Here is a 22,381-nt window from a genome sequence, read left to right as displayed (position 1 = left end):
CTGGAGTACTGTGTCCAGTTTTGGGCCCCACACTACAAGAGGCCAGCGGAGGGCAACAAAAATGATTAGGGGGATGGAGCACATGACTTATGAGGAGAGGCGGAGGGAACTGGGATTGTTTAGTCTGCAGAAGAGAAGAATGAGGGGAGATTTGATAGCTGCTTTCAACTACCTGAAAGGAGGTTCCAAAGAGGATGGATCTAGACTGTTCTCAGTGGTGGCAGATGACAGAACAAGGAGTAATGGTCTCAAGTTGCAGTGGGGGAGGTTTAGGTTGGATATTAGGACAAATTTTTTCACTAGGAGGGTGGTGAAGCACTGGAATGGGTTACCTAGGGAGGTGGTGGAATCTCCTTCCTTCAAGGTTTTTAAGGTCAGGCTTGACTGATTGGACAGCAGGGGATTGGACTAGATGACCTCCTGAGGTCCCTTCCAACCCTGATATTCTATGATTCTATGATTCATTCTTGTTGCCCTTCTCCCAACCCCCTCTGATTCAGCAATATCCTTTTTTGAGGGGGGCTGACCAGTTCTTCACACAGCAAACTGAGCCACCCAAGTGGTGGCAGTAAGGGGATTAATAGAAAGGAAACTCTTACTCCAGTCAAGTAGCTTAGACAGCTGAGGCAGGTGCCTTCAGCGGCCCCATCTTCTGTGATTTTCCTCATCTTCTTTATATCAATGCCCTTTGTCAGTTCTGACCATGTGACTCAAAGCAGTTGCCTCCAGGGTGATGGAAAGGCTGTATTCTGACCGCCCCCTGTAGTAGATTCCCAGTGCCTTGTCATTTTAAAGGTCACAGCCTCAGGGTTTCCACCTCCTTCTTCAGGAGCTTGTTCACCCAAGTGCGCGTCATCAGTGCAGTGACTATCAGTCCGCTGAGCAACGTACTTCCAGCCCCCGCTGCCAAGGACAGCATCTGTATATGAATCATCTCTGTTTTGCTGTTACCTCTAAATGCTCCTGTCAGGCATTCAGGTGTGTAGGGAATAAAAATGCCAGTCCAGGTGAAAGGCGAGGAGCTGCTCCATCGCCGAGATTGTCGAGTGTATGCAGCTATGCCAGGAATCTGCTCAACTCCATGACTCGGTTCAGCTGTAGGAAGAATGAATTCTGATAAGGTGAGATAACCGGCCTGATTCTCCACAGGCTTCCTCTGTGGAGTGGGTACCTCATGATTCTGCTTGGGTACCATCTCGCACCCCCACTGCACTCACTCAGCCCATGTGGAAATGGCCGTGCAAGGTGGCGGGGGATCGGACCCGCTCTTGGGATTTATTGCACGACAAAGCCCTCTGCAGTTCAAGTTTTACACGGGTTCTGAGCTCTCTGGGGCAGGGCCATCTGTGATAGTGCAGCACCCAACACAGCAGAGCCCTAATCCACAACTGCAATGCAAATACACGTCATGTCGCTATTTAACCTCACTAGCTTTTGGGCAGTTGAACAAAAACGGGTGCAAAATGTCAGGGCCCGATCCGGTAAGATCCTTTATTTCTGCAAGTAGCCCTTATGCAAGCAACCCCAGCTAAGACAGGAGAAACTTCCCAGGGCACACAGGTAGCCCCCTGCCTTTTGCAAAACTATTAAAAGGAAATCCCTCGTTAACCTCTAGGGCATAAGGGTCACATCACTGAAGAGCCTAGTGAGTTGAGACTTGCGCTCAGTCGCCTGAAGCCACGCAGCTTTGTACGGTTTCCCTGTCACAGCTCCCAAACTGGGCTGGGCCTGGTCAGTGCTTGGCAGGGAAGCTCCAAGGAGCTGCTACGGTAGGGTTACCATACGTCCGGATTTTCCCGGACATGTCCGGCTTTTGGGGGCTCAAATCCCTGTCCGGGGGGAAATCCCCAAAAGCCGGGCATGTCCGGGAAAATCGGGAGGCTCGGCCGGGGCCTCTTTGTCCGGGGCCGGGGGCATGGTGCCGGGCCGGGCTGGGCGCGGGGCCGGGGTCCGGGCCGGGAGCCGGGGGCGCGGTGCCGGTCCGGGCCCGCGGGGCCGGGAGCCGGGAGCCGGGCCGGGGAGCCGGGCCGGGCCCGCGGGGCCGGGTTGGGGAGCCGGGCCGGGGGTGCGCCGGGCCCGCGGGGCTGGGAGCCGGGCCGGGGTCGGTGCGCCGGGCCCGCGGGGCTGGGAGCCGGGCCGGGGTCGGTGCGCCGGGCCCGTGGGGCTGGGAGCCGGGCCGGGGTCGGTGCGCCGGGCCCGCGGGGCTGGGAGCCGGGGGGTGCGCCGGGCCCGCGGGGCTGGGAGCCGGGGGGTGCGCCGGACCCGCGGGGCTGGGAGCCGGGGGGTGCGCCGGGCCCGCGGGGGGTGGTCGGTCGGGGCCGGCACCCCAGGGCCCGAGCCGACCCAGGCTGGAGCTGCCGGGGGGCCAGCCTGGGCCGCGCCTCCTCCCCCCCGCCCCCCTTACCTGCTTCAGGCTTCCGCGAATTAAATGTTTGCGGGAAGCAGGGGAGGGGGCGGAGACTTTGGGAGGGGGCGGAGTTGGGGTGGGGGCGGGGCTGGGGCGGGGCCAGGGCCCCTGGGAGTGTCCTCCATTTGGAGGCACAAAATATGGTAACCCTATGCTACGGGCTGCAGGAAGTGGTGATTCACTAGGAGGTGCTCTTTCTCTCAGCCAGGGTTCAACCAGCATCCGTCCCCGCCAGGTGTTAGTGGGCTGGGGTTGCTGTCGTCTGATTGAGACATAAGTCTATGGTCATTAAAGATCCCATGGCATTTTTTGTTTATAAGAGCAGGATGTTAATTCCAGTGGCCTGGCCAGTTTGGGGGATTGTATTCAGCCGAACTGAATCCCTCAGTTGCATTTTCTGAGATGTGCACTGAGTGAGTGAAGGACTTTTTGGTGCCTCAGACTATGGGCCTGGCGGGTATAATAGGCCAGGGAAGACTGTGCCACAGGACGCTGGGCTGCGGCTGCTCGGGCCGGCCGGCCCGGGGCTCTTTGGCGGCGGGGGAGTGGGGCTGATTCGGGGTTCCGGCTGCCCAGGGTTTCTCCGGCCATGGGAGGTGGGAGGCGACAAGGCTCGGGGCTCCTGCCACAAAGGGCGGGGCAACGTGTGGGGCAAGGGGGTCAACCTCATTGAGGGGAAAATCTGTTGTGGGGTTTTTTTTTTTTTTTTTTCTAACCCTGTTCTCAGAAATGTCTGAAACATTTGTGCTGAATTTCAGCTGGCGGCAAAAACCCAGCATAGAAAATGTCTGCCCTAACCGTTAACATTTAGCAAAGTTCTAGGAGACCTAAACCAGGAACTTGTAGCCTACAGTGTTGGACAGCTATAACTATAGAGATTGCTGGCAGCATTGCCTATAATGTGTGTAACTAATTATAACCTAATGACGTCCCTTTAAATGACCAGGTATCTTTCATTCGGTCTGATTTCTGGTCATGACAGATACCAGGACTCTGGTCTTCTGGTCTGAGCGCCTGCTGTGGAAGGCTGGGCCCTTGGGGCTTTTGCTTGAATTTTCTGGGATCCAGCCCCAGTGGGTGCTGGCATTGTTCCAACACTGATTAAGCTGGTTTACCAGTTTGCTTGAATCAAGAGATGTTCCGCTGTCATTTCCAAAGGGGTGTGTGTATTAAATGAACGTCTTGTATCCCCTTGCAATGGAAGCAATTTCCTACCGCACAGGTCATGAGGTGTTGATCAGTCCCCTGTCTAAATAACTTCATAGCCTCCCTCTCTTCTGATCTGTGAATTCTGCCCTTGTTATTTTCAAAACCTACGGTGCTTTGTGGCTGAATGAACTGGTGTTGCTAAGCGTCTTGCAGGATTGGGTCCACAGTTTGTATCTAGTTTGGTTACTGTGGGTCCCATTTTCCCCTAGACTAAGCAGATAATTATTTCCACCCACTCATTTAACGCATCCTCTCTAATTGTTACCATTTGGTCTTGGGATCATCATTGGCCTTGTTACATTTCATTGCTCCGTTTCAAATCACCTAACATCTGCCACGTGGCCTCTCCTCGAATGCCCATGCTGTAGTTGTCAAACAGCGCCTGTAATTGATGTGTGACGGGGGCACGATGCAATTCCAGCCCAACTTCCCAGTCCCATCATGCTGTCGTGTCCCGCTAGCCTTGTGATAGATCATAGCAGAGAGATTTCCCTATAGCTCCTTGAAGCCAGTCAGCCAGCCTAAATGAAATGTGTTCTGCATTATCCTGAGGGGTTTGAAATGGGTTGGCGTGGGGGAGGTCTGCGTTCTTTCTGATCTGGTTTAATCTCATTTCTTTAGTGGCCTTGCTCTTTGTTGAGGTCTTTTTTATTATCTCAAAGCATTTTTTCTCTCCTGCATGGGCCCATGGGCCTTCCACTTGGTTGCATTTAAAAGAAAAATGTTCCAAGTGGCTTTAGCTTTGGTGAAAGGGGCTGGTCTGTTTAACTGCAGGAGAAGGGAATGGGCCAGGCCCTTGAAGCCCTGCTCAAGAAAGCCAAAGGGCCCCACCCCTCAGCTAGAGGGGAGGGATCAGCAGAGAAGGACTGGAGTCAAAAGGGCTGAGTCAGGATCAAACAAGCAACCAAATTGCCAGTGGGGGACACTGATTAGCGAACCCCAGGTGACGCCCACTGCCCTGAGGAGTCTAGGGAATCAGAGGATACTGTCTAGTGGAACTCTGCTTGGATAAGGGAGTGAAAACAGGCCAGGCTCTGGTTAGGGAGGTGGGTACCACCAGACCTAAGAGAATGGCCTACTCCTCGAGCCCAGGAGAAAGGTCTTCAGGAACCAGAGGTCAACAGAAAGGGACAAAGAAAAGGGGACGAAAGGGGTCCAGAGGTGGAAAAGAGGCAACCAGTGGTGGGACACCAGGCAGGGAGCCTCAGACAGCACCCCAGGTACCCTGAAGGGATCGAGGCATTTGGCAGACGTGGTCTGGTGGAACTTTGCCCTGATACAGGAGTGAAAGGGAGCCAGTTTTGCAGCTCAGGAGACTAAAGTCCTCTGTTTATCCACCGCGCAGGCAACGGCAGGGGAAACGTACTCCCCGTCGGCCCCTGTTGATGATCGATGCTGTTCTGGCAGGTTCACCTGAAGATCATTCAGAGCACATGGCCCTTTTTCTCTTGGCACCTCTGATTCTGTCAGCCACAGGGCCCGTTCTTGTCATGGCAGTTTAAAGGCCTGGACAGCTCATTTTTGTGTTTTTAAAAACAACAAGGAGTCCAGTGGCACCTTAAAGACTAACAGATTTATTTGGGCATAAGCTTTCGTGGGTAAAAAACCCACTTCTTCAGATGCAGGAACTTGTGTTTTTAAGTTCCTCGAGCTTTTACTGGCTTGCAAGCTCCACATTCTGCTTTGGTCCTTGCTGGGTCACCTACCCTGTGCAACGAGGGTGTAAAACACAATCATTCTGGTTGGGTAGCAGTTTCCACCCACTTTGCACTAATTTTTTACACATGTAAGTGACCTATGCACATGGCAGTGGAGAATCAATCCCCGAAGGCGTGTCCTGTGATGAGCACATCTGTAAAAATAACTATTTTATTTACTGCAATGAGCTGGCTATAGGAGATTTTCCTTTAGCTTGGGGAACTGATGGATCCGGTGCATGCGAATAAAAGTGTATTTGAAGCAGGAGCATAAAGAAGAGAAATAGGGTTAAATAGACGGGTGTCACCTGTGACAGAGATGGAGGCTGTCAGCATGGTTTGGGAATTGATGAGCTAAGTTCATCCCGTCTAATTTAATGTAGATACACCAAGGAGGAAATTGGCCCAGGCTATGTTCTAGCACAGGGGTTCTCAACCTTTTGCTCTCTGAGGCTCCCTTTGACATGCTATAAAAACTCCAGGGTCCAGTGGGGGGTGGAGGGAGGCCTCGGGGCAGGCGCCTTGGCCATAGGTGTAATTTGACTTCTATTTTTGGGGGGGGGGCAGGGGCCGGGAGGGCTTGATCCACCTCCGCATGGTGGGGTCCAGGGAGGGAGCGCCACCTTCACCCGACTCAGCAGGCCACCCAGCCTGTTTGGGTTGTGTGTGTGTGGGGGGGGTAACCAAAAATTATAACTCAGAGGTGGGGGGCTCAGCTCAAAAAGTTTGAAAACAGCTCAGGGTGCAGGCGGGGGGTAGCTGGTTTGTGTGCAGGGAGAGGGTAGTTCAGGCGTGGGGCGGTATGACAGGGCCACTCCAGCCCAGAGCAGCTCTTTAACCCCTTCCGTGCTAGTGTGGGGTTTCTATACACCGTTGCGTTGCCTCAGCATGGCCCTGAGGGTAAGCTGCTGTGGTGGGGATGTAAAACCAAAAGGAGATGCAAGCCAAGAAGTCAAGGGCAGATTAAATCTGTCCTGGAGATGGGTTCAAAGGGATAATGAGGCCCCCTGCTGATTTCACTGCTGGAAGCTCCCTTCCTGTCTCCTGCAGAAGCACTTTCTTTCTGGTGTCAGTCCCGGGACCTGCAGTTTCTGAATGGAAACCTCCTTCCATTGGCGGGAGGGGGAGGAGGAAGAGGAGGAGGTTGTTGTATTAATCTGAAGTCACTTGATGCGTCCTTTGGCTTTGGGTCAAGCCTTTAATACTGGTGAAAGGCACCAGCTTGAAAGCCTTGGAGCCTCTGTATATCCACCGCATGAACAGCAGCAGGGCCAGCTTCCACCCCTTCGCCCCTGCCCGTGCGTCAGGCAGTCTAGCTCAGCGTTAGAACAGGGCTGAGGGCACCAGAAACTAGAGCCAAGGGTAGGAGCCGGGAACCAGAGCCAAGGGTTGGAGCCGGAGTCAGGAGCAGGGCAGGAGCAAGAGTGATTGCCTGCAACAAGCTGCTGAGCTTAAAAGCAGGCCTGCAGTAGGACTATCAAGTGGTCCTTCCGCAATCTGCCTGGAGGCTGGGCGGGCTAGTCCTCATCCCTGACCTATTTCGACTGAATGTGCTCGGTCCTGAAACAGTGTGGTTCAAAGTAGATCTTGAGGGATTTCCTCTCAGGTTGATCATTCAGTCCTGGGCAGCAGCTACGAGCAGGTGGTGGTTTTGTGATGTGGGCAATTTGGTGAGCCCCACAAGTCATCAAATGGCTATCGGATGCTAATGGGTTTCAGTCGCTGGTAGCCTCAGTCTAGAGATGAGCTGATGCCTAGAGGTGAAATTCTCCACAGCCCATTAGCCAATCCCCAGAGTCATGCTTTTAACAGCATGATCCTGTGGAGGGAGGGGTGCTGGGAAGAATGTATGTGCTAAGTACTGTCTCCAGCCCTAACTGCTGTAAATGTCTCCGACTAATTTATTACCTGGCACAGACATGAAGTGGCTGTTTGGGATCATTTGCTCCGAACAATGTGGGGGATATTAAAATGCTGAACCGCATGCTTGAGGCTTTCCTGTCTCAGCTAGTGGCCATGATCTTAGCTTGCTGAGTGCGTGACACAGCCCTGTCGGGGACGGAAAGGCGGCCGTGTATTGCAGTATGGCTGGGCTGAATTGTGGCAGGGGAATGGAGGAGTTTATGGAGTCACTGAATGACCTCAGCGTAGGTCCATTGACACCAATGGAGATGCACCTGTTTATGCCAGTGGAGGATGTGAACCCAACAACTTCACTCCAAGCTAGAAATGGGGCCCAGCTGGAACCCCAGACCCAACTGTTCACGAATGTTGGGGGAAATCTGAATCCTGATCCAGCTCTGAACTTGGCTTGGAGCCCACCTCTATTCCTAACCTAGCGGCAAGCTGGTCAGGCAACGTGTGTCCCAGGCTCGGGGTGGTGCAAAGATGGCTTAAAGTCTCCTTTGCCCTCTGACTCTAGACTGGCTGGGCCAAAGAACATGGCCCCTTGATCAAATATCTGTAGCTAGAGCAGGATCTATGGAAGCAGGTAACGAGAAGTGTAAACCCCACAGCCATGTCTGCTGCTGTGTGGGCCTGATCCCTTCATCTCTGCTGTGTGTTCTAGACCCTGTTCACGTCAGACCGAGTTAAATCTCAATTGCAAAACAGTGCGGTTCCCAGGGTTAAAGGCCCGGCCTTCGTCTGCCCTTTAATCCATTCTGGGCTCTCCAAGTAGATTCGGTAACTGGTACCTGCTGTCCCCTCACTCCTGCCCGCCATCTAGGTCCGGGAGACTGGCAGAAGGGGATGTGGGCGCTCCTATAATGTGCAGTTTGACAGCGAGAAGGAAAGACACGTGCTTTCTGAGCAACATGGGGCGGGAAGGCCAGGAGCTTCCCATATGATCCCCCTCTCGTAAGCTGACTTGGAAGCTGTAATCTCTCTCTCCCGCATGTGACACGTATGGACAGAAGGGTTGTCTCGTCAAGTCTGGGCAGCACCTGCAGCTCCGGGGGGAAGGTGTTGATATACAGTTCGAGCTTTGTGAATGGGAAGCCCTGGGCTGGGACTTGTCAAACCAATACATGCCTTCTTTAAAAAAAAAAAAAATGTAGCCACAGGCACTGAGCAGCTGCGACTGTTGTGCTCCTTGAAAGAGCTCCCTGGAGTTCCAGGGCGGAGTGCTTCCCTAGCCCCGTGTGAGGGAGCCTGGAGGGGAAGGATGGTCCAGTGGTTAGAGCAGAGCCTCAGAATTAAGAGATCTGGGTTCAAGTCCTTGCTCCACCAGTGGCGTCCTATCTGGCCTTGGGCAAGTCACTGACCACTCGGGTTCTAGCTCACCATATGGGGAGAGGGACAACAACCCGGCCCTAACCTCGCATGGGTGCTGTGAGACTATACCCGTTAACGATTGTGATGGGCTCGGGCTCTGCCATGAAGAGGGTCAGGTAAGTAGTTAAGGTAGAACAGTTAAGTGTCGGTGGAGCTGATTGTCTGCCATCGTGCGTCTCATCTGTCCTACTTACCGCTGGAGCTGCCCATGCACTGAGCGACCCTTTCCTTTAATTTCTGTTCAGTGCGGTCTCAGGGTCAGAAAAGCGTCTCTGATTCTCACCTGGAGCTAGGAAGGGTGTGGTCCTTGGGAGTGACAGCAGTCCCAACTGGGCCAATAGTGGAACCCTGTGTCACCTGCAGCCGTAAGGCCTGGGAAGCACCTGAGGTCACAGAGGGCTGCTGGCAGCTGCTTGGGTAGAGGCTAGAGTCCAACCCTGCCCTTGCCGTGTGCCCATCCAGCGATGGACAACAGGAGCTGCAGCACGGGTAGTGGAAGAGCAGGGTCAGGCAACCCTCAGTGCCCAGGCTGAGAGCAGGAAGAGGAGACAAGAGGCAAGTGAGTGGTTAACTGGGCTCTCCACCCCACCCCACCCCCGGCGTGCAAGTGGGTATGAGGTCCCTCTCTCACTGGTTTTGGCTGCAGTGCTGCCTCCAGCATGGCCATTCTGGGCTCCCCTCCGTTAGCACTGATGAGTCAGGCCTTGGCATGCTCATTTAGCTTGAGTGCTGACAGATGAGGGATTTTGGTAATGCAGGTTTCTCTCTCTCTCTCCTTGGCTGGTAACATCTCATTGCCGCATGAGCCTCGGGCGTTGAAAAGCTGTTTGTGCTGCGGGTACGTAACTCCACTCCCACCCACTGTGACTGGGGAAAAGGGAAACTGACTGACTGCCCTGTGCAGAGGTTTCTAGGCAGGTGGGTGGGAGCTGGGTGTGCTAATGACAACAGGGGCTGGGAAACTATTGTGGTCCGGAGCCTACAGGGACCTTATTACCTGTCGTCCGCACTTCCTCTGAGGAACGGGCAGGGAGAACTACCTGATGCGTCATCTAAGTGGACCATAACGTTATTTTAGTACCATCATCACCAGCACAGGCCAGGAAACGACAGGGTGTGCTGCAAATAGTGTGTGGGATTCATTATCTTGCACGACAGGGCCGGCTCCAGGCACCAGCAGAGGAAGCACGTGCCTGGGATGGCACATACTAAAGGGCGGCATTCTGACCATTCTTGGGGTGGCACAGTCCGAGTGGGTTTTTTTTTTTTTTTTGCTTGGGACGGCAAAAATGAGAGAGTTGGCCCTGCTCCACGAGCTATGGCTGAACTATATTCACTAGGTGCAGTTGACTCCAGTTGAAGGTCCAGCCCCTACCCCCAGCCGTGCTGAGCTCAGCACAGGAGCCAGTGGGTCGGCTTGGGTTAGTTAGGATTGCTGGGTCAGGGTCCGTATAGACACATTCTGAGTTGTACACAGTCAGGGTAGTTCCCATTAGGCAGATTGATACGAGCGTTTTTATTGGCGTGTCCCCTTCCTCCCACCTCAAAGTTAGATCATGATAAACTGCAACATGGTGATTCTCACTGGCATGCTAACCGTTAAATGTTTACCTTTACAAAGGCTGAGTGAGATGATTTTCCAGACAGATGTGTTCATGGCACCATGGTGACACTTACCTTCTCCCCATCTCTCTCTGCAATGGGCCGCAGAACTCTTCACCATCTGGAACAGCTTCCCTGTCTCTCTTCAACTGACTGCTTTCTCTGGTCTTGAATGAGTCTTGTTTCTTCTCCTCAGACTCTAACTGATAAAATGGATCAAGTCTGACTCCCTGAGTTAACCCAGAAGTTATGGGTGCTGCCTCCTGCCAATTCCCTTCTTCTATTTTTTTCTCTCCCTCCATGACTGACTCATCCCTCCCTCTCTGTCCGTTTTCTCATTTCCGTGAGCTGGTTTCTCTCTCCTGTTCTTATTTTTCACTATTCTTTCTTTGAAAATTGGTGTCTTCCATCCTCTGATTCTTCCTGTCACATTCGATCCCATTCTTTGTTGTTCACCTCCCATGCTGTCTTCCATATTTATATGGAAGATCTTATTAACCACACTTGGTCAGGTTTACCATTTGGGCAGCAAGACTTCTGCTATAGAGGCTACTACCCAATAATGCCAACCCCAAGCATTTAATAGTCATGAGTCTGGCCCCCAAACATCATGAGATTATCTTAAAAACCATATTTTTAAACAGATTTTTGGGTTCTTTTTATTTGCCTTCTTGTTTTTGAACCTTCAAGGTGCATTTGGGTCGTGTTTTCTAGCTTTTTCTCTTGCAACCAATGAGGGCTAGAAGCTTAATTTGGGCAGGGAGCTCTTTGGAAAATCTGGCCATCAGAGTCATGGTGGGAGCTACTGGGGTCTGAGCTCTTCTTAAAAACCTAGTCCTGGTTGTGGGTGTTTATCCCTTGAAAATCTGGCCCTAGTCAGTTTTGTAGATCTGCCTATAAGTGTTTATTGTAGAGTGTTGTGAGGGATCTTTGTGGACATCCTGTCTGTAGGGTTAGGGTACAGTTATCTCTTTGACTCAGGTCTTCCGCTGTTGGGGAAAAGCCAGTTGTCTATTGATAAGTGACTCAACAGTGCCAGGAGTTTACTTCCTGTTCTTCCAGAGTATTTTTGTTTTCCACCCAAATATTCCCTCTAATCCACTGGGGTCTGGTGAGCTGTGACAAGAGAGCCAGGGAATCTGCTCTACGCTTCTTGGAACGAGTTTCTCCATAGAACGCATGCCCCTTCCTTTTACAGGTGCCAGATGGCCTGCACAAAGCAACAACGGGCAGAGGTTCAATGCTTGCTCCATTGCTTGGGAACGAGCTTTTGGGTTTAGCCTTTGCACCAGTCTCCCTGGTGGGTAGGTGCTGAATCATCGGGGGCGGGAGGGGGGGGGGAATTTTCTAAATAAGAAGCAGAAATAACTTGCAAGTTAAGTTGGCATCTCGGGACTCCCCCTCCCTCCACTATACTTCTTTTACTGCCAGCATCTCTCAGAGGCCTGCATTGGTCCAGATGAGCTGATCTATGGTTGAGAAAGTCTGGAGGGGACTTCACAGTCCACCAATGTCAGACACACAAGAACATAAGAACGGCCATACTGGGTCAGACCAAAGGTCCATCCAGCCTAGTATCCGATCTTTTGACAGTGGCCAGTGCGAGGTACCCCAGAGGGAATGAACAGACCAGGTAATCCTCAAGTGATCCATCCCCTGTCGCCTATTCCCAGCTCCTGGCAAACAGGCTAGGGACACCATCCCTGCCCATCCTGGCTAATAGCCATTGATGGACCTATCCTCCATCAATGTATCTAGTTCTTTTTTGAACCCTGTTATAGTCTTGGCCGTCACAACATCTTCTGGCAAAGAATTCCACAGTTGTGTGGAAGAAATACTTCGTTCTGTTTGTTTTAAACCGTGCTGCCTATTCATGTCACTTGGTGACCCCTAGTTCTTGTGTTACGAGAAGGAGTAAATAACACTTCCTTATTTACCTTCCCCACACCAGTCATGATTTTATAGACGTCAATCATATCCCCTCCCCCCAGTCGTCTCTTTTCCAGGGCCGGCTCCAGGCACCAACTTGGCAAGCAGGTGCTTGGGGCGGCCACTCCAGAGAGGGGTGGCAGGTCCAGCTATTCAGTGGCAATTCGGCGGACGGTCCCTCACTCTGGCTTGGCGCGAAGGACCTCCCGCCGAATTGCCGCCGCAGATCGCGATTGCGATTGCGGCTTTTTTTTTTTTTTTTTTTTTTTTAGCTGCTTGGGGCGGCCAAAACCCTGGAGCCAGCCCTGCTCTTTTCCAACCTGAAAAGTCCCAGTCTTAATAATCTCTCCTCATACGGAAGCCGTTCCATACCCCTAATCATTTCTGTTGTCCTTTTCTGAACCTTTTCCAATTCCAATATATCTTTTTTGAGCTGGGGTGACCACATCGGCACACAGTATTCAAGATGTGGGCGTACCATGGATTTATATAGAGGCAATATGATATTTTCTGTCTTCTTATCTATCTCTTTCTTAATGATTCCCAACATTCTGTTCGCTTTTGTGACTGCCGCTGCACATGGAGTGGATGTTTTCAGAGAACTCTCCCCAATGACTCCAAGATCTTTCTTGAGTGGTAACAGCTCATTTAGACCCCAAACAAGTCTATCTTTATATACCTCCCACACACTATTTTTTTCAGAGGTGCTGAGCACCTGTAACTCCAACAGAAGGCAACAGGCTGTGTGGAGTCCCAAGTCTTCTGCAAATCCGGCCCACTGTGAAGAACAGAGGCAGTTGCAGGCTTTGGAGGTGAGAGACTAAGCTCATTGTGCTTCTAGACAGCAAGGCCTGGCCTGGTCAAAAGGGATCCGCTTTCCGTTCTCTGTGCTTGAGACCTCTCTCTCTCTCTCTCTCTCTCTCTCTCTCTCTCTCCTTCTCCTCTTCCTTCAGCTAGCTAGGGGTTTCTGAAATGTTAATTAACCTCATAATGAGAAGGAAGAATTTCAGAAAGGGCTCATTTGTTAATGAACAAATCCATTAACCCTCCATAAGATGCATGCAGCTGTGTACTTAACCTGACCCTGTGACTTTCATACACCTGATTTATAGCTGCAGCTCATCCGTTCGAGTTAGGAGGAGATGTTGGTAAGGTTATTCTGGGCCTGAAACTCAGTGGGGGAAAAAAAATTCTTTTGAATAAAAATAGGACACAACCGTAGATCCCTTCTGTGTTTGTGAAACACAGAATAACTAACCGGAGTATTAGTCACGAATGCCCGCAATGTGCTGGCTAAGCAGCTGTTTAGGTAATTATAGTCCCCTCTCTACATTCCTGTCCTAAACTGTTGGGTACCGTGCACTGTGACATTCACAGATGCTGTGTGCCTCCCCAGAAACGGTTGCCTTTCCATGGTGGATGAAGGGAAAAGTGTGTGTATAGCCATTGTGGGGATGGGAATGGGCGAAATATATACCTGTTGTGACTCCTTGTCCTTTTTTCCATTGGACAATAATGCATATATAATATACAGCATAAGACCTTTTTTGTGTGGTGTTATACAGCTGACGTATTTAATCTCCTAGGCTTTCCCTGAATTACACAATACTACAACATGCAATGTATGCATATTTAATATTGCATTGCATTATATTATTTGAGAGACATATGAGCGCACACTTAAAGAAGACAGTACTGAAATGCATATGCATATATGTGTTGAGTTAAGGCTAAATGGTCCGCCTTGATTTGCGTGGGTATGATGCAGTTTTCTGCATGGCATTTCCTTGCTTTTGTTTTCCTTCTTTGCTTTATTAAAAAGAGAAGAAGGAAGAGGAAATATTTGCCCACTGTTGTGACCAGCTGTAAGTGGATGAAAATCAACTGCGACAAGCGTGGAACTTTATTCCGTTACAAAACCAGGGCAGGCAAAATTGCTGCTGAAATCGTAAGCAAGGGCCACTCTGTTCTGCAATTACTACGGTCCCTTATGCACCGAATTGCAAATCATATCCCTTCCTGGAGTGGAACAGGATCTGGAAGAATAAAATGAGCGCATAGAGCAAGCAGCTCCAGAAAACAGCTTTTAGCAGAGATGGCAAAATGGTCTTAATCTCCACAATGACTGGCAAAGCAATCGGTCTCTGCTGCTTTTCTCCGTGGGGGAAGCCCTGTGTGTGGAAGGCAACAAGAAGGGTACCATTTTCAGAGTATGCTGTATTAACCGCTTCACTGCTGGTCCTCTGCTCTGGCTTGGTGCGCTGCAGCAGGATGCTGTAGGTGTCCCAGTATTCCATTGGGATCTTGGTGGAAGGGGATGCTGTGAGCTATTTAGCCCCCGGTGAGAGGTTTTGTTCTATGTGCTTGGCATTTGTGGCAGCAGTGTACTGGATAATGATGAAAGGAAAGGAGTATTCCATACAGTACCAACACACATGCACTTATCAGTCCTCCACCCAGGGAATCCTCGGCATTTTCATTTGTAATTGTTGTCTCCCCTCCACTGTCTGTAAAGTGTAAATAAACCTTCAGGGGGTGGGGGGAGAGCTGGTTTTACACTTGATTTTATTAGCAGTGAGATTATCCCACTGAATAGAGGTTTCCTGACTCCCTGTCATGCATGTAGCGCTGGTTAGGGATGTTTCCATGAAACGTTTATGGCGGAATAATTCTGATTCATCAAAACTGAATCTTTGCAGAACAGGGTCAGTTTCGATGAGTCTCCTGACTTGAAAATAATAATAATAAAAAGTTTTGAAATTGTCAAAATGTTTCATTTCAACTCTTTTGAAAGGAAAAAAATTCTGGTTTGAAATTACTTTTCATTTCAAAACTTAAGCTAATTAGATTAAAATAAGAAAATAAAAGTCAAAATTCAAAAAGTTACATTGCATGACAAAATTGTCGAAGCAAAATGTTTTGGTAGACACAAATTGATTTTTTGTGTGTGTCCTGATTTGGGATGATGATTTTTCAAACTCTCAAACTTTTCTGGATGGGAAAACTGTTTGTCATCTTGCTCTAATATGATGGTGAAACCACAATGTATCTCCCATATACAATATCCATGTAATTGGTGTGTGTGTGTGTGTGTGTGTGTGTGTGTGTGTAAGCACACAGCAGCAGCATGTGGAATGATTTGCAATATTGCACACAATGCCAAAGAATCTTATAAGAACAATGTTGTTGTTGTTTTCAAAGTGACAACAACCTGATTTAATTCCACCATTTCAAAACCTGTTGGCTTCTTGATTCAAGAATATTCCTAAATAACTGTTTATACTCAAATTAGCAATTACTGCTGAAATCTGTTTACTTATATAGCCCCTATGTCCTCAGTATCTGAGCACCTCACAAGCATCAAATGAATTATCTTCCATGGCAATTCAAGTCACCATATGGGTCATGTTTTGTGTGATGACCCTTGAATGGGACACATGAGGGGACTGAACCCAGGACCTCTCGCTCTAAGAAGCATGAGCTTGTCCCGCTTCAGGTAAACAACCACATCTATTGGCTCGAAGGCAATAACAGACTCATAGATCTGTTTACATTGTCCAACCACTAGAGGGGGACAAATCCTCACCCTGGTAACAATTGCATTTCCATCTGAGGCGCTCAGTGGCACCACACAGTAGGGAGGTGTTATCCACATGTTAGTGATGGGGAAACTGAGGTGCAGAGCAGATGTGACTCACCCATGCTCAAGCAGTCAGCCAGCAACAAGGCCAAGAAGAGAAACAGATCATAGAATCATAGAATATCAAGGTTGGAAGGGACCTCAGGAGGTCATCTAGTCCAACCCCCTGCTCAAAGCAGGACCAATTCCCAACTAAATCATCCCAGCCAGGGCTTTGCCAAGCCTGACCTTAAAAACCTCTAAGCAAGGAGATTCCACCACCTCCCTAGGTAACGCATTCCAGTGCTTCACCACCCTCCTAGTGAAAAAGTTTTTCCTAATATCCAACCTAAACCTCCCCAACTGCAACTTGAGACCATTACTCCTTGTTCTGTCATCTGCCACCACTGAGAACAGTGTAGATCCATCCTCTTTGGAACCCCCTTTCAGGTAGTTGAAAGCAGCTATCAAATCCCCCCTCATTCTTCTCTTCTGCAAACTAAACAATCCCAGTTCCCTCAGCCTCTCCTCATAACTCATGTGCTCCAGCCCCCTAATCATTTCTGTTGCCCTCCGCTGGACTCTTTCCAATTTTTCCACATCCTCCTTGTAGTGTGGGGCCCAAAACTGGATACAGTACTCCAGATGAGGCCTCACCAATGTCGAATAGAGGGGAATGAGCACGTCCCTCGATCTGCTGGCAATGCCCCTACTTATACAGCCCAGAATGCCGTTAGCCTTCTTGGCAACAAGGGCACACTGTTGACTCATATCCAGCTTCTCGTCCACTGTGACCCCTAGGTCCTTTTCTGCAGAACTCCTTCCTAGCCATTTGGTCCCTAGTCTGTAACAGTGCATGGGATTCTTCCGTCCTAAGTGCAGGACTCTGCACTTGTCCTTGTTGAACCTCATCAGGTTTCTTTTGGCCCAATCCTCTAATTTGTCTAGGTCCCTCTGTATCCTATCCCTACCCTCCAGCGTATCTACCAGTCCTCCCAGTTTTGTGTCATCTGCAAACTTGCTGAGAGTGCAGTCCACGCCATCCTCCAGATCATTAATGAAGATATTGAACAAAACCGGCCCCAGGACTGACCCCTGGGGCACTCCACTTGAAACCGGCTGCCAACTAGACATGGAGCCGTTGATCACTACCCGTTGAGCCTGATGATCTAGCCAGCTTTCTATCCACCTTATAGTCCATTCATCCAGCCCATACTTCTTGAACTTGCTGGCAAGAATACTGTGGGAGACTGTATCTAAAGCTTTGCTAAAGTCAAGGAATAACACATCCACTGCTTTCCCCTCATCCACAGAGTCAGTTATCTCCTCATAGAAGGCAATTAGGTTAGTCAGGCATGCTTTAATCCCAAGACCGTCCTTCCTCCTGGGTGTTAAATCTAAATCCATGTGGTCTGTTTCCTACCATAGGTGATTAACGCTGCGGTTCAGCTGCTTTCGAACCCACCACTCCATCCACCTACTGACGATGCCAACATCTGATGTCATTTCTGATACCTGAACTATCAAGACGAGTGTTAGGCAGAAATTGATGAGATCCCATTCCTCCCTGGTCTGACTGAGTGGCTTTGCTGCAAGGATTCCATGACAGAGGCGTGGGAGGCCATTCGGGCGCCCTGTTCACCTCGCGTGGTTGGGTCTCTCTGGAGTTCCGCACAGCCTTCTTCAGTCCCGACTAACCTAAGTCATTTTGCATCAGCTGCAGACTTTATCACCTCATTGCTCAGCCCCCCTTCCAGATATTCATAGATATGAAGACCAGAAGGGACCATTATGATCATCTGATCTGCCGTCCTGCATAACACGGGCTTGGATCCTCACCCAATAGTTTCTGCAGCAAGACCACATCACTTCCGCTTGAGCTGCGGCATATATCTTACCAAGACATCCCGTCTTGATTTAAAGACTTGACATGATGGAGAATCCATCACAACCCTTTGTAAGTCGTACCAGTAGTTGCCCTCACTGTTAAAAACTTGCGCCTTATTTCTAGTGGTAAAGGAGCTGCAGGGTGTGCCATCATTAACCTTTTGCCATGCTGAGCATGGATCACTTCTTCCTGCTCTTTGTTCTCTGCCTTTTGCCCACTTTCATAGAATCATTCTAATCCCTGACTGTGCATTTGCCCCTCTCTCTCCATGACTACAGAGGGCTTGTCTGGGAAATTGACTAGCATAGGTATAGCAGAATAAGGGCTTGTCTGCACTACCGCGCGGGGTCGATCTAAGATACGCAACTTCAGCTACGTGAATAGCGTCGCTGAAGTCGACATATTTAGATCTACTTACCGCGGTGTCTTCACTGAGGTAAGTCGACAGCTGACGCTCTCCCGTCGACTCTGCTTTCGCCTCTCGCCCTGGTGGAGTACCGGAATCGACGGGAGAGCGTTCGGCGGTCGATTTATCGCGTCTAGACTAGAGATGCGATACATCGACCCCCGCTGGATCGATCGCTGTCCGCCGATTCGGTGGGTAGTGTAGACAAGCCCTAAAGTGACAATACTGAGCAAAACTTATTCTGATATAACTATACTGGTTGTTTTCCCTATGTAGACAAGTTTCCTGAATAGGGGTGTTGAAGGAGAGGACTGAGGTGCTTTAGCAGGGCTCTGGAGTCTTTGCATAATGTCCATTATTCGCTATTTTCTTAAATGCAAGAATTAATTTCACTTCAAGGAGAAAATTCACATGATCGTTTTTTTTTTAAAGATAATGAATAATATGGAACATGAATGTCTAGAACTGTTTGTTTGTAATGCCTCTCGAAAAGGGCTCTGTGTGGGGTTCATCAGGTTTGGTAAACACAGATGCTGCCTACCAGCCTGTGGGAATTGAGAACTAATCCTTCTCTCTGCACCAGAAGTGGGATCTGCTGACCAGTGGCCACGCTCCGTTTCACCCTGGAGATCAAATGCTCTTTGCCAAGGGAGGCAGTTCTTGCGTGAAATTAAATAAGTGTGTACATAGCCCCTAGTTTTAAATCATATTTCCAATAAATTAAAAAAGCAAAACTCTGTAACCAGCTTAAAGGGACCATTGGTGTGGTTGGTGCCAATTAGATCTTTCCTTCTGTTCCTTATATTTGTTTGTAGAATCTGTAATTCTTTAGGGGAATGTATTTTCTCTTCTCTCTCTAACCAAGTGAGATGTACTGTTAATAATAATAATAATAATGTGCACATTCATGGTACTTTTCATCCATAGACCTAGGAAGTTAAGTATCATTATCCCTGTTTACATATGGGGACACTGAGGGGCAGAGAGGTTATGTGACTTGGCCAAGCTCACATGGGGGGTCAGTGCCAAAGATCTGCTGTTTCCCAGTCCCTTACCCCATTTCCTGGACTGTACGCCTATAGCAGCATGCACTGTAGAGACCAATCCTGCACTGGCCAGGAGATGGACTCGACCAACAGCAAAAGACTCTGGTTATGGGGCTCCAGTAGGTGCCTGAAAACTGAAGAAAGGAGTCCTACATCTGCCCCATCCCATAGCAGCCCCAGCCCCTCCTAGCCCACCCCGCCATACCCCCCTCCCCACAGCATTGCCAGCTTTCTCTCCAGCACCCAAAATCTCCCACTGTTTCTTCCCCCCCAACCCAATTCGCCTAGCCCTTTGCAGTTGCAAAGGACTGTGGGACATAGTAAGTTGCAAGGCAGTTATTTAGGTCTGAACCAAAAACGGACGAGAAGCACCAGCCTTGATAGCCCTGTAGGCCCTTCTGACGTCTAACCTCCTCGAAAGAGCTGCTGCTCTGCGCTGAATGGCATGCACCAGAGTGGCTGAGCCCCGTGTAACAGGCGTGGAATAAACCTGCTTTGCAGCTGCCTAGCGTGATCTGCGGGGTCTTGTGTTTGTCTTGTCAGGTGCAGGGCGGTACCTGGAGCTAGTGTTGAATTTCAGCTGTCTGAGTTACTGCTGCTCTTTTGTTTAGTCAGATCTCCCGTTGTGGGATGTGGGGTCAGTTCCTTCTTGAATTGCCAACCCATCCCGGGGCAGCAGCCCTCTCCCCACAGCACAAATTCCAACCCTACCTAGGGCTAGCAATGGGTGAACCTCAAAAACATGTCCCCTGCCCTTGCACAGGTGCTGGAGGGAAGATAATATGGCAAAGTTGGAGACTGCTGGCCAATCAGGTTCCCCAGCAGACAAGCAAGAAATAGGGTTGCCAGGAGTCCGGTTTTCGACCAGGATGCCCGGTCGAAAAGGACCCTGGCGGCTCCAGTCAGCACTGGTGACTGGGCTGCTAAAAGTCCGGTTGGCCACAGTAACCAGCTCCGCGTGGCTCCTGGAAGTGGCCAGATGTCCTTCCGGCTCCTGGGTGGCCAGGGGCACACTGCCTCTGCCCTGAGAACTGCAGCCAATGGAAGCTGTGGGGGTGGTGGCTGCGGATGGGAGCAGCGCGCAAGCCCCTGGCTGCCCCTGCGCCTAGGAGCCAGGGGGACATGCCAGCTGCTTCCCGAGAGCCGCTTGAGGTAAGCGCTGCCCGGAGCCTGCAACCTGTACCCCCCCCCCCCGCACCCTAACTCCCTCCCAGAGCCCTCATCCCCTCCCACAACCCAGCCCCCTACCCCAGCCTGGAGCCTCTCCCACACTCCGAAACCCTCATTTCCAGCCCTAGCCTGGACCCCCGCTCCGACACACTGAACCCCTCATTTCTGGCCCCACCCTGGAGCCAGAGGGACATGCCAGTTGCTTCCTGAGAGCTGCCTGAGGTAAGTGCCACCCAGAGCCCACACCCCGTACATCCACCTGCACCCAAACTCCCTCTCAGAGGCCGAACCCCCTCCCACACCCCAACCCCCTGCCCCTGCCCGGAGCCCCCTCCCATACTCCAAACCCCTTGGCCCCACCTCCCAGCCCACAGTCCCACCTGCACCTCAAACCCCTCATCCCCGGCCCCACCCCAGAGCCCGCACCCCCAGATGGAGCCGGCACCCCATCTGGCACCTCAACCCCCTGCCCCAGTCCAGTGAAAATGAACGAGTGAACAAGGGTGGGGGAGAGGGAGGGAGATGGAGTGAGCGGGGCGTGGGGCCTCAGAGAAGGGGTGGTGCTGGGGCGTGGCCTCAGGTAAAGGGCTGGGCAGGGGCGGAGCAAGGCTGTTCAGTTTTCTGCAATCAGAAAGTTGGCAACCCTGGCAAGAAACTCTGTAAAAGTGGCTGCTTGGAGTGTGGTAGAGGTGTCTCTGGAATAGGGAGGTGCTTGTGCCCAGTTCCTACAGGGCTGAGGCAGCGGCCTAGGCCAGGGATTTTCTGCTTTGGTTTTCTGGCAGTGGGAGGTCAGTTAGTTGGAAGGCTTGTGCTTGTGCTCTCAAAGAGGAGTGGAGCTCGTGCTGTTCTAATTGCAGTCAGTGGGAATGTCATGATTAACTGCCAGGGAAGCAAGACCAGGCCTTAAGGGTGTGTAAGAGACCCTTCTTTGAGCAAAGGGGGATGAATGAGGGGACTGGGCTTTGCTGAAAGCAGCAGCAGAAAGTGTGAATGTAGCAAACAAGTTAGAGGCTGATCAGATTTTTCTAAAGTGCTCAGAGATTGGGTGCCTGACTTGAGACCCCTCGAAAAGGGCCCTGGTTTTCAGAAGGTTGATGCTCTGCACTTCTTGACAATCTGGCCCTTTGGAGGGGTATCAAGCTGAGCACCCAAAATCTCTGATTGCTGAATATCTTGGCCTCCTGGCCAGCTTGTCACCAGTGTTCAGCACTCACAACCGGAGCCAGGTTTTCAGAAGAGCTCAGCTCCCATGAAGGCACCTAACTGAAGGGACCGGAGCTCCTAGAGCGCTCCTCTCCCATGGAGAATGATGGGAGCTGTTGGATTCTGAACTCTTCCCAAAATCTGGCCTGAGAGGGGAGCCATGACAGGTGCCGCCCCCAGGAAGCATGTTACAGCAAGGCTTGTCTGCAACCATGTTTAATCATGGTTCTCTTTTGTGCTGTAGATGGGACATTCTCTTCCTCCTCTTTCATCTTGCTCCTGTTCCACGTAGCTTGCCGTAACACATTGCCGTCAGGCAAGTTGAGCCTTAGGGGTAGGGGCCATCATAGAAAACCTGTCAGACCTGAATGTGGGACTAACTGCGTTCAGTTCTGGGATTGGTATTAGCAAAAAGATATCTATAATAATAATAATTAATGGAGATATCCCATCTCCTAGAACTGGAAGGGACCTTGAAGGTCATTGAGTCCAGCCCCCTGCCTTCACTAGCAGGACCAGCGTGGAGGTGGGGGCGGTGTTCAGCGAAAGAGCAACCAAAATACTCAGGGAGCTGGTGGGATTGGCTTCGAGGAGCCCCAGATGTGAATAGTTTGACCAAATGGTGGCTAAGAAGGACATAACTTCCTATGAATGTAGAAAGAGTGTTCACACCAAGGAAGGGAAAGAATTATTTAGAGCACTGCAAGCGTGAATATATAAGAGAAATGAAATGGAGAGGGAAAATGTTCCTGAGATTATGATGCAGGAGCAGCAGAAGCACCCTAAAAGTGTGGGGTGGGGCACGAACTGTGTCCTACTCCCACCCTGCCCCTTCTCCCTGAGCCCCCGCTCTTGCTCCGCCCCTTCCCTCAAGACCCCACCCCCACATCGCCTCTTCCCTCAAGGCCTTGCTCTCGTGCCACCTCTTC

At 50.7% G+C, this 22,381-nt stretch overlaps 1 protein-coding gene across 1 annotated transcript in view; it reads left to right on the top strand.

The window, feature by feature from the left end:
* LOC128830060 (protein phosphatase 1 regulatory subunit pprA-like) overlaps nucleotides 1–19,226 on the top strand; it is a 47,360-nt gene extending 28,134 nt beyond the window's left edge. Inside the window, exon 10 of the mRNA XM_054015714.1 lies at nucleotides 17,168–19,226. Coding sequence (XP_053871689.1) covers nucleotides 17,168–17,239 — 72 coding nt within the window. The 3' untranslated portion in view covers nucleotides 17,240–19,226. The remainder of the gene's footprint in view (nucleotides 1–17,167) is intronic.
* Nucleotides 19,227–22,381: the final 3,155 nt, after the last annotated feature.

The sequence above is a fragment of the Malaclemys terrapin genome, chromosome 1 (assembly GCF_027887155.1).
Source record: "Malaclemys terrapin pileata isolate rMalTer1 chromosome 1, rMalTer1.hap1, whole genome shotgun sequence".
NCBI lineage: Eukaryota > Metazoa > Chordata > Testudines > Emydidae > Malaclemys > Malaclemys terrapin.
The sequence above is the reverse complement of the archived record's forward strand: the minus strand, read 5'-3'. Positions and strand labels throughout refer to the sequence as shown.